Below are 12647 nucleotides of genomic sequence, written 5' to 3'. Positions count from 1 at the left end.
TTCATTCACAATAGAATACAGATCACATATCAAATGATGAAAGTGAGACATTTTGAAATGTCATGCCATATGTTGGCTCATTTTGGATTTCATGAGAGCTACACATTCCAAACAAGTTGGGACAGGGAGCAATAAGAGGGCGGAAAAGTTAAATGTACATATAAGGAACAGCTGGAGGACCAATTTGCAACTTATTAGGTCAATTGGGAACATGATTGGGTATAAAAAGAGCCTCTCAGAGTGGCAGTGTCTCTCAGAAGGCCAGATGGGCAGAGGATCACCAATTCCCCCAATGCTGCGGCGAAAAATAGTGGAGCAATATCAGAGGAGTTTCTCAGGGAAAAACTGCAAAGAGTTCTTATCTTTCACCCGTAGAAAACATTTGGTGCATCATAAAGAGGAAGATGCGACAAAGAAGACCTAAGCCAGCTGAGCAACTAGAAGCCTGTATTAGACAAGAATGGGACAACATTCCTATTCCTAAACTTGAGCAACTTGTCTCCTCAGTTCCCAGATGTTTGCAGACTGATATAAAAAGAAGAGGGGATGCCACGCAGGGGGAAACATGGCCTTGGCCCAACTTTTTTGGAATGTGTAGCTCTCATGAAATGCAAAATGAGCCAATATTTGGCATGACATCTCAAAATGTCTCACCTTCAACATTTGATATGTTATCTATGTTGTATTCTGAATAAAAGAGTGTAATTTTAAACTTCCACATCATTGCATTCTGTTTTTATTCACAATTTGTTCAGTGTCGGGGCGGCAGTGGCTCAGTGGTTCATGTAGGTTGTCTACAAACCAGAAGGTTGGTGGTTCAATCCCCGGTTCCACCTGACCAAGTGTCGAGGTGTCCATGAGCAAGACACCTAACCCCAGCTGCTCCCGACGAGCTGGATGGTGCCTTACATGGCTGACATCGCCGTCGGTGTATGAATGGGTGAATGTGAGGCAAAAATGTAAAGTGCTTTGAATAAAAGCGCTATATAAATGCAGTCCATTTCAGTGTCCCAACTTTTTTAGAAACAGGTTTGTATATATATGAGTGCATAATCTTCTGAAAGCCGGCGTGTAATTTGAGCTAGACCACATAATGAAATACTGCTTTCTGTAATAACACACATTCATTGCTCCAGGCAAACAGCGCTGAACTAGACACATTCATGTACTCAGATCTGATATCCTCTTGATCCCACAACAAAGGGTTGTGTGGGTACTTCATTATTTAATGCATTCATTAATAGCAAGCATTTGATAGCGTTAGGTGATAAAAATACTATTCATTGTTAGTTCATGTTCGCTCAGGTTCATTAAACCATATTAACAGATGCAACTTTTGATTTGAATCACGTATTAACATTAAATGAGATTAACAAATGCTTTAGAGGTATTGTTCAGGGTTCCTGCGGGTCTTAAAGTCTTAATTTGACCTTCCACAGTTTAAGGTCTTAAAAATGTCTGGATCAGAAAGTCTTAAATTCAATATCATGGCATTAAATTAGAGCCCTGTGATTTCTGTGATCCATTCATAAAACTGTAATTTATAATGCAGAATGACATGGGATTGGTCAGATTTTGTGTAAAAAAATAAACAGTAGGTCTGACTCTTAAAGGGCCAGTTACCCATTAACGAGAATCCTGGGATCATTTCCTCGGCCTAATGTCGCTCAAACCCGTCAGGCTTTCCTTCCTCATATAAGGCCATGGAGTCTCTTCAGAACATCTGGAATAATCCGCTCGATCCGTACGGATCCGTTTCTCTTTATGAGCTTTCTGAAGCGTCAGTGGAAGTTGCTTAGCCTGTCAATGGAGGACAGAAATCTGTCCATTTCATTACAAATATCTTAATTTGTGTTCAGATTAGAGAGCCACATTTAATCATTAAAGCAGAGGCCAGAAACATTAACACAATAAACTATAAACAGATTTCATAAGGTCTTAAATTAAACTGCCTCCACCGCATACATGATGTTTACCTCAGGATTTCTGTTTTCCAGCTCAAACTCTAAACATCCTTAAATCAGGACACATTAATGATAGCAGAATGAAGAAATTAAATCTCTTTTCTGAAAAACTGAACAGAATAAAGTGATTTTATTAATAAACCAGAGCAAATGTCATCAGTGGGTGTGATCATTACTCTCATCTTTACGAGTTAAGCTGATCTTTATGAACCCATTGACTGATATTTGCTCTCGTTTTAATCATAAAATCCCTTTCACAAAATTTCTGATCTCAAGCTTTAAGCAATTTTTGGTTAAATTAATTAAAAAGTGATGGAGATCTGTTTGAGATTATGTTCTCAGACTCTGAAATGTCACTAATAAATCATTGACTTTTTGAGACCATATTGTTGTGTTGCATTTAGTTTATTCCTTAAGTTTTGTTTAAAGGGGTCATGAATTGAGAAATCAACTTTTGATATATCCCACATGAAAAAAATACTATAGTATATTATAGTAAAATTTCTCTAGTAAATACTTAAGTGTTTTTGAACCATACTGAAGTAAAGATACTACAGTAAATTAGCAAAGTGAAGTAAATACTATAATATTCTACAGTTTACTGTAGTATCTTTACTATAGTGTGGTTTAAAAACACTATAGTATTTACTACAGTAATTTTACTATAATATTCTACAATTTACTGTAGTATCTTTACTATAGTGTGGTTCAAAACACTATAGTATTTACTACAGTAATTTTACTATAATCTACAATTTACTGTAGTATCTTTACTATAGTGTGGTTCAAAAACACTATAGTATTTACTACAGTAATTTTACTATAATCTACAATTTACTGTAGTATCTTTACTATAGTGTGGTTAAAAACACTATAGTATTTACTACAGTAATTTTACTATAATATTCTACAATTTACTGTAGTATCTTTACTATAGTATGGTTCAAAACACTATAGTATTTACTAGAGTAATTTTACTATAATATACTACAATTTACTGTTGTATCTTTACTATAGTGTGGTTCAAAAACACTATAGTATTTACTAGAGTAATTTTACTATAATATACTACAATTTACTGTAGTATCTTTACTATAGTGTGGTTCAAAAACACTATAGTATTTACTACAGTAATTTTACTATAATATACTACAATTTACTGTAGTATCTTTACTATAGTAAGGTTCGAAAACACTATAGTATTTACTACAGTAATTTTACTATAATATTCTACAATTTACTGTAGTATCTTTACTATAGTGTGGTTCAAAAACACTATAGTATTTACTACAGTAATTTTACTATAATATTCTACAATTTACTGTAGTATCTTTACTATAGTGTGGTTCAAAACACTATAGTATTTACTACAGTAATTTTACTATAATCTACAATTTACTGTAGTATCTTTACTATAGTATGGTTCAGAAACACTATAGTATTTACTAGAGTAATTTTACTATAATATACTACAATTTACTGTAGTATCTTTACTATAGTGTGGTTCAAAAACACTATAGTATTTACTAGAGTAATTTTACTATAATATACTACAATTTACTGTAGTATCTTTACCATAATATGGTTAAAACACTATAGTATTTACTACAGTAATTTTACTATAATATTCTACAATTTACTGTAGTATCTTTACTATAGTGTGGTTCAGAAACACTATAGTATTTACTACAGTAATTTTACTATAATATACTACAATTTACTGTAGTATCTTTACTATAGTGTGGTTCAGAAACACTATAGTATTTACTAGAGTAATTTTACTATAATATACTACAATTTACTGTAGTATCTTTACTATAGTATGGTTCAGAAACACTATAGTATTTACTAGAGTAATTTTACTATAATATACTACAATTTACTGTAGTATCTTTACTATAGTATGGTTCAGAAACACTATAGTATTTACTAGAGTAATTTTACTATAATATACTACAATTTACTGTAGTATCTTTACTATAGTGTGGTTCAAAACACTATAGTATTTACTACAGTAATTTTACTATAATATTCTACAATTTACTGTAGTATCTTTACTATAGTGTGGTTCAAAAACACTATAGTATTTACTAGAGTAATTTTACTATAATATTCTACAATTTACTATAGTATCTTCACTATAGTGTGGTTCAAAAACACTATAGTATTTACTAGAGTAATTTTACTATAATATACTACAATTTACTGTAGTATCTTTACTATAGTGTGGTTCAAAAACACTATAGTATTTACTACAGTAATTTTACTATAATATACTACAATTTACTGTAGTATCTTTACTATAGTGTGGTTCAAAAACACTATAGTATTTACTAGAGTAATTTTACTATAATATTCTACAATTTACTATAGTATCTTCACTATAGTGTGGTTCAAAAACACTATAGTATTTACTAGAGTAATTTTACTATAATATACTACAATTTACTGTAGTATCTTTACTATAGTGTGGTTCAAAAACACTATAGTATTTACTAGAGTAATTTTACTATAATATACTACAATTTACTGTAGTATCTTCACTATAGTGTGGTTCAAAAACACTATAGTATTTATTACAGTAATTTTACTATAATATTCTACAATTTACTATAGTATCTTCACTATAGTGTGGTTCAAAAACACTATAGTATTTACTACAGTAATTTTACTATAATATTCTACAATTTACTGTAGTATCTTTACTATAGTGTGGTTCAAAAACACTATAGTATTTACTAGAGTAATTTTACTATAATATTCTACAATTTACTATAGTATCTTCACTATAGTGTGGTTCAAAAACACTATAGTATTTACTAGAGTAATTTTACTATAATATACTACAATTTACTATAGTATCTTCACTATAGTGTGGTTCAAAAACACTATAGTATTTACTACAGTAATTTTACTATAGTATACTACAATTTACTGTAGTATCTTTACTATAGTGTGGTTCAAAAACACTATAGTATTTACTAGAGTAATTTTACTATAATATTCTACAATTTACTGTAGTATCTTTACTATAGTGTGGTTCAAAAACACTATAGTATTTACTAGAGTAATTTTACTATAATATTCTACAGTTTACTGTAGTATCTTTACTATAGTGTGGTTCAAAAACACTATAGTATTTACTAGAGTAATTTTTCTATAATATACTACAATTTACTGTAGTATCTTTACTATAGTGTGGTTCAAAAACACTATAGTATTTACTACAGTAATTTTACTATAATATACTACAATTTACTATAGTATCTTCACTATAGTGTGGTTCAAAAACACTATAGTATTTACTAGAGTAATTTTACTATAATATACTACAATTTACTATAGTATCTTCACTATAGTGTGGTTCAAAAACACTATAGTATTTACTAGAGTAATTTTACTATAATATACTACAATTTACTATAGTATCTTTACTATAGTGTGGTTCAAAAACACTATAGTATTTACTACAGTAATTTTACTATAATATACTACAATTTACTATAGTATCTTCACTATAGTATGGTTCAAAAACACTATAGTATTTACTACAGTAATTTTACTATAATATACTACAATTTACTGTAGTATCTTTACTATAGTGTGGTTCAAAAACACTATAGTATTTACTACAGTAATTTTACTATAATATTCTACAGTTTACTGTAGTATCTTTACGATATTATAGTTCAGAAACACTATAGTATTTACTTCAGTAATTTTACTGTAATTTTACTATAGTATACTATAGTATTTTTTCATGTGGGAGCTCATGGTAATAAAAGAATATCCTGTAAGTTTCCAAGCTGAAAACGTCCTTATTAGTCAAAGAGAAGTATAAGCGTGTTGAGATGCTCTTGAGAATGGATGTGACATCTCTGTGTGATATGTGTGTGAGCAGGTGATGGACCGTTTCTAGGCTCCAGACTCCCCAATCAACCCTATAAATGGCTGTCCTATAAAGAGGTGAGTGGAGAAGTGAAGTAAGTGTGGGTAAGCGTGTGTAAGCGTCTGTAAGCGTGTATAAGTGTGTGTAAGCATGTGTAAGCGTCTGTAAGCGCGTGTAAGAGCGTGTAAGCATCTGTAAGCGTGTGTAAGCGCGTGTAAGCGTGTGTAAGCATGTGTAAGCGTTTGTAAGCGTGTGTAAGCGTGTGTAAGCACTTTTGAGGGTGTGTAGTGTGTGTAAGAGTGTGTGTAAGCGTGTGTAAGAGTGTGTAATCGTTTGTAAGCATGTGTAAGCGTATGTAAGGGTGTAAGCATGTGTAAGAGTGTGTAAGCTTTTGTAAGCGTGTGTAGTGTGTGTGTGTGTGTTTAAGCGTGTGTAAGGGTGTGCAGTGCGTGCAAGTGTGTGTAAGCATGTGTAAGTGTGTGTAAGCGTGCGTAGTGTGTGTAATTGTGTATAAGCATGTGTATTGTGTAAGCGTGTGTAAGTGTGTGTAAGCGTGTGTAAGCGTGTGTACTGTGTGTAAGCATGTGTAGGCGTGTGTATTGTGTGTAAGCGTGTGTAAGCATAAGCGTGTGTATTGTGTGTAGGTGTGTGTAAGCGTAAGCGTGTGTAAGCGTGTGTAGTGTGTGTAAACGTGTGTATTGTGTGTAAGCGTGTGTAGTGTGTGTAAGCATGTGTAAGCGTGTGTATTGTGTGTAAGCGTGTGTAGTGTGTGTAAGCATGTGTAAGCGTGTGTATTGTGTGTAAGCGTGTGTAGTGTGTGTAAGCATGTGTAAGCATGAGTAAGCGTGTGCAGTGTGTGTAAGTGTGTGTAAGCGCGTGTAAGCGCTTGTAAGCGTGTGTAAGCGTGTGTATTGTGTAAGCGTGTGTAAGTGTAAGCGTGTATAGTGTGTGTAAGTGTGTGTAAGCGTGTATAGTGTGTGTAAGTGTGTGTAAGCGTGTATAGTGTGTGTAAGCGTGTATAGTGTGTGTAAGTGTGTGTAAGCGTGTATATTGTGTGTAAGCGCCCGATCTGATCCGTGTCTCCGCAGGTGTTCCGCAGGGCTGAAGACTTGGGCTCAGGTTTGCTGTCTCAGGGTTGTCAGCCCAACACGGCTCAGTTTATCGGGGTGTTTGCACAGAACCGGCCTGAGGTAAAACATCCCCAAACACCACAGCCGGCCCAGGCTCATGAACACACACTCATCCCCAAACGCCACAGCCGGCCCAGGCTCATGAACACACACTCATCCCCAAACGTCACAGCCGGCCCAGGCTCATGAACACACACTCATGCCCAAACACCACAGCCGGCCCAGGCTCATGAACACACACTCATGCCCAAATGTCACAACCGGCCCAGGCTCATGAACACACACTCATGCCCAAACACAGGCTCATGAACACACACTCATGCCCAAACACAGGCTCATGAACACACACTCATGCCCAAACACCACAGCCGGCCCAGGCTCATGAACACACACTCATCCCCAAACACCACAGCCGGCCCAGGCTCATGAACACACACTCATCCCCAAACACCACAGCCGGCCCAGGCTCATGAACACACACTCATGCCCAAACACCACAGCCGGCCCAGGCTCATGAACACACACTCATGCCCAAACACCACAGCCGGCCCAGGCTCATGAACACACACTCATCCCCAAACACCACAGCCGGCCCAGGCTCATGAACACACACTCATCCCCAAACGTCACAGCCGGCCCAGGCTCATGAACACACACTCATCCCCAAACACCACAGCCGGCCCAGGCTCATGAACACACACTCATCCCCAAACGCCACAGCCGGCCCAGGCTCATGAACACACACTCATCCCCAAACGCCACAGCCGGCCCAGGCTCATGAACACACACTCATCCCCAAACGTCACAGCCGGCCCAGGCTCATGAACACACACTCATCCCCAAACACCACAGCCGGCCCAGGCTCATGAACACACACTCATCCCCAAACGCCACAGCCGGCCCAGGCTCATGAACACACACTCATGCCCAAACACAGGCTCATGAACACACACTCATGCCCAAACACCACAGCCGGCCCAGGCTCATGAACACACACTCATCCCCAAACACCACAGCCGGCCCAGGCTCATGAACACACACTCATGCCCAAACACCACAGCCGGCCCAGGCTCATGAACACACACTCATGCCCAAACACCACAGCCGGCCCAGGCTCATGAACACACACTCATCCCCAAACGCCACAGCCGGCCCAGGCTCATGAACACACACTCATGCCCAAACACAGGCTCATGAACACACACTCATCCCCAAACGCCACAGCCGGCCCAGGCTCATGAACACACACTCATGCCCAAACACCACAGCCGGCCCAGGCTCATGAACACACACTCATGCCCAAACACCACAGCCGGCCCAGGCTCATGAACACACACTCATCCCCAAACACCACAGCCGGCCCAGGCTCATGAACACACACTCATCCCCAAACGCCACAGCCGGCCCAGGCTCATGAACACACACTCATGCCCAAACACCACAGCCGGCCCAGGCTCATGAACACACACTCATCCCCAAACACCACAGCCGGCCCAGGCTCATGAACACACACTTATGCCCAAACGCCACAGCCGGCCCAGGCTCATGAACACACACTCATCCCCAAACACCACAGCCGGCCCAGGCTCATGAACACACACTCATGCCCAAACACCACAGCCGGCCCAGGCTCATGAACACACACTCATCCCCAAACACCACAGCCGGCCCAGGCTCATGAACACACACTCATGCCCAAACGCCACAGCCGGCCCAGGCTCATGAACACACACTCATGCCCAAACACCACAGCCGGCCCAGGCTCATGAACACACACTCATCCCCAAACACCACAGCCGGCCCAGGCTCATGAACACACACTCATCCCCAAACACCACAGCCGGCCCAGGCTCATGAACACACACTCATCCCCAAACACCACAGCCGGCCCAGGCTCATGAACACACACTCATCCCCAAACACCACAGCCGGCCCAGGCTCATGAACACACACTTATGCCCAAACACAGGCTCATGAACACACACTCATGCCCAAACACAGGCTCATGAACACACACTCATGCCCAAACACAGGCTCATGAACACACACTCATGCCCAAACACAGGCTCATGAACACACACTCATGCCCAAACACAGGCTCATGAACACACACTCATGCCCAAGCATAGGCTCATGAACACACACTCATGCCCAAACACAGGCTCATGAACACACACTCATGCCCAAACACAGGCTCATGAACACACACTCATGCCCAAACACAGGCTCATGAACACACACTCATGCCCAAACACAGGCTCATGAACACACACTCATGCCCAAGCATAGGCTCATGAACACACACTCATGCCCAAACACAGGCTCATAAACACACACTCATGCCCAAACACAGGCTCATGAACACACACTCATGCCCAAACACAGGCTCATGAACACACACTCATGCCCAAGCATAGGCTCATGAACACACACTCATGCCCAAACACAGGCTCATGAACACACACTCATGCCCAAGCATAGGCTCATGAACACACACTCATGCCCAAACACAGGCTCATGAACACACACTCATGCCCAAACACAGGCTCATGAACACACACTCATGCCCAAACACAGGCTCATGAACACACACTCATGCCCAAACACAGGCTCATGAACACACACTCATGCCCAAACACAGGCTCATGAACACACACTCATGCCTGCTCTTCTGCCTTTCAGTGGATCATCTCTGAGCTGGCCTGCTACACTTACTCTATGGTGGTGGTGCCGCTGTACGACACACTCGGACCCGACGCCATCCGCTACATCATCAACACCGGTCAGGCCCTGCACACACACACACACACACACCCACACACACACACACACACACACACACACACCACACACTCACTCATTCACACACCCTTCACACACTGCAAAAAATGCCCTTTTTATTTTGAATTTTTTTCTTGTTTCCAGTCGAAATATCTAAAAATTCTTAAATCAAGATGTACATCCTGATTTAAAGAGTTAGTTGACCCAAAGATGTAAAATGTGTCATCAATACCAAAGTCACGTGATTTCTGCAGTTTGACACGTGATCCGAATCATGAATCGATTCACTGGTTCATAACGGTTGATGATTGTCGAGCCGCTGTAGTGAGATGGGCTTTGTAGCGACGTCTTTAGTGCCTTTATGGGTCTTGAGAGAGGAAATGACATTGGTGTCAATGAAGGCCTTTCTGAGCCATCGGATTTCAACACTAATATCTTCATCTGTGTGTGAAGATGAGCGGAGGTCTGACGGCTGGCCAACCACAGGAGGAATTAATCACACAATTTACATTTCTGGCTGAACTAACCCTTTAAAAATATTTAGATATTTAGAGTAAAGACAAGACAAGACAAAGTGACTAAGTAAGAAGAGCATTTTTTTGCAGTGCAGCTCAGTCTTTCAGATCGTCTCTTTCCATCTCTGACCGAGAGTGTGTTTGTTTTCCAGCTGAAATCTCCACAGTAATCTGTGATAAACCAGAGAAGGCCACGGTGCTTCTGGAAAACGTAGAGAGACGAGAGACGCCGGGCCTGAAGATGATCATCCTCATGGACGCCTTTGAGCCGCGGCTGGTGGAGGACGGACAGAAGTGTGGCGTTCACATCCAGGGCCTTAAAGATGTGGAGGTGAGAAGGACCAAAAGTCCTCGCGCTATTCAGTGTAACCCGTTCCTCAGCCGCACCTCACCGGGCCAAAAAATGCTCTTCTTATGCAGTCATTGTGTCTTGTTTCTAGTCTAAATATCTAACAATTCTGAAATCAAGATGCATTTACTAGATCAGTAAAACGACATGATATATATTTTTTTTGTTTTCTTAAAAATAACTCAAAATGAAGAGAGTTTTTGCTTAAAATAAGATAAATAATCTGCCAATGGGGTGAGGAAAATAATCTTAATTCAAACAGAAAACAAGATTATTTTTCTCACCCCATTGGCAGATTATTTATCTTATTTTAATCAAAAACTCTCTTCATTTTGAGTTATTTTCCCCCAAAACAAGACAATTACTTTTGCTTGTCTAGTAAATGTTTCTTGTTTGAAGAGTTTTTTGATATTTTGACTAGAAACAAGTAAGAAAAGCATTTTTTGCCGCGTCATAAATCCACGATCAGGATGTGTGTGTGGGTTGTTTTCCGCACCGCAGACTTCTTCGGGAGTTTATCAGGAGAATCTGAGGAATAAAGCATTCCAGCATGCCATCTTATGGAGACAAGCTTCAGCTTGCACAGCCTCTTTACATTAAGACCCGCCATGGAGGAGGATGCTTCCTGTGTGTGTGTGTGTGTGTGTGCAGATGAGCATCATGAATCATGCACACACTGCTGTTGATTAACGTCTTCTTGTTGTTTCCAGGCCCTGGGTCGAGATCACTACAGGAAACCCGTGGTGAGTGTGAAAATAACACTTCACGCCCAGATTTCAGAACACACTCATTTGCTGCACCGAAACATGGTGAACGCTCCCTGATCTCATTTATTCCAGTCAGAAACTGACTCGACCTGAACACATTACTGTACACCATCAAATAAATCAGGCAGAAGTAGCTCTTAATGGAAACAATTACAGGAAACCACGTTTTACAGTGCAGATTGACGAACAATTGAATATACACTGCAAAAAATGTTTTTGTCCTGTTTCTAGTCTAAATATCAAAAAAAATCTTACATTAAGAAACATTTACTAGACAAGCAAAAAGGATTGTCTTGTTTTGGGGAAAAATAACTCAAAATGAAGAGAGTTTTTGCTTAAAATAAGATAAATAATCTGCCAATGGGGTGAGAAAAATAATCTTGTTTTCTGTTTGAATTAAGATTATTTTTCTCACCCCATTGGCAGATTATTGATCTTATTTTAAGCAAAAACTCTCTTCATTTTGAGTTATTTTTCCCAAAACAAGACAATTACTTTTGCTTGTCTAGTAAATACTTCTTGTTTTAAGAGTTTTTAAATGTTTGGACTCGAAACAAGACAAATACTAAAGTAAGAAAAGCATTTTGTGCAGTTTGGATCAACTGTATCAAATGAAACGGAGCAGGATAGCCCAGAGGATGAACTGTGAGCAGTAGTGATGGAGAATCGACTCTCGGTGTCGCTCCCTTGTTTTCTGATTGTTCACTGAATCTCTAATATAAAGTGCATGGCCGTTGAGTGCACTATAATAAGTAAAGAGTGAAAGCGAGGTAATACACGGACGTAAGAAACCCGCATCAGACAGCTGCCGCAGAAACTTTCTCACACACATTTATTTGAGTAACTTAATTTAGACACACACACACTTACTTTAGAAACAGAAAACAGTCACAGCGACTTTAGTTTGTAATTATAGGCTTCCTCCATGCTAGCTTTAGTTTAATTGATTCTATATATTAAGGCAATATAGATTTTCCCATGGTTAACCTTGTGTTCATCAAACTAAACATAAATCATAAAAAAGAAACATCAGTAAGTGTGCATTATTTTATGTATCGCATATTTAACTCACCTTTTAAGACGGATCATGTGCGTTTAGCGCCATCACTCAACAGCAACAGCTTTTATCGTGACTTCTCCTCTGTAAAATAATGTATTGGCAACAGATACGTAGAAACGTTGATAGCCATGAAAGTCATCGCTAAATTGGACTAATTTGGACGGTCACGCTAAAAGTGTGCGGTTTTACTAA

At 39.1% G+C, this 12647-nt stretch overlaps 1 protein-coding gene across 4 annotated transcripts in view; it reads left to right on the top strand.

Moving 5' to 3' along the window:
• The window catches only part of acsl6 (acyl-CoA synthetase long chain family member 6), an 83728-nt gene that overhangs the window by 23149 nt on the left and 47932 nt on the right, over positions 1–12647 (top strand). For all 4 annotated transcript variants that reach the window (XM_067424032.1, XM_067424029.1, XM_067424030.1 and 1 more), the window contains exons 4-8: positions 5866–5930; positions 6942–7043; positions 9666–9765; positions 10432–10610; positions 11339–11371. In XM_067424032.1, coding sequence (XP_067280133.1) covers positions 5866–5930; positions 6942–7043; positions 9666–9765; positions 10432–10610; positions 11339–11371 — 479 coding nt within the window. The remainder of the gene's footprint in view (positions 1–5865; positions 5931–6941; positions 7044–9665; positions 9766–10431; positions 10611–11338; positions 11372–12647) is intronic.

This window comes from Pseudorasbora parva, chromosome 18 (genome assembly GCF_024679245.1).
Source record: "Pseudorasbora parva isolate DD20220531a chromosome 18, ASM2467924v1, whole genome shotgun sequence".
In the NCBI taxonomy this organism is placed as follows: Eukaryota; Metazoa; Chordata; class Actinopteri; order Cypriniformes; family Gobionidae; genus Pseudorasbora; species Pseudorasbora parva.
The sequence above is the reverse complement of the archived record's forward strand: the minus strand, read 5'-3'. Positions and strand labels throughout refer to the sequence as shown.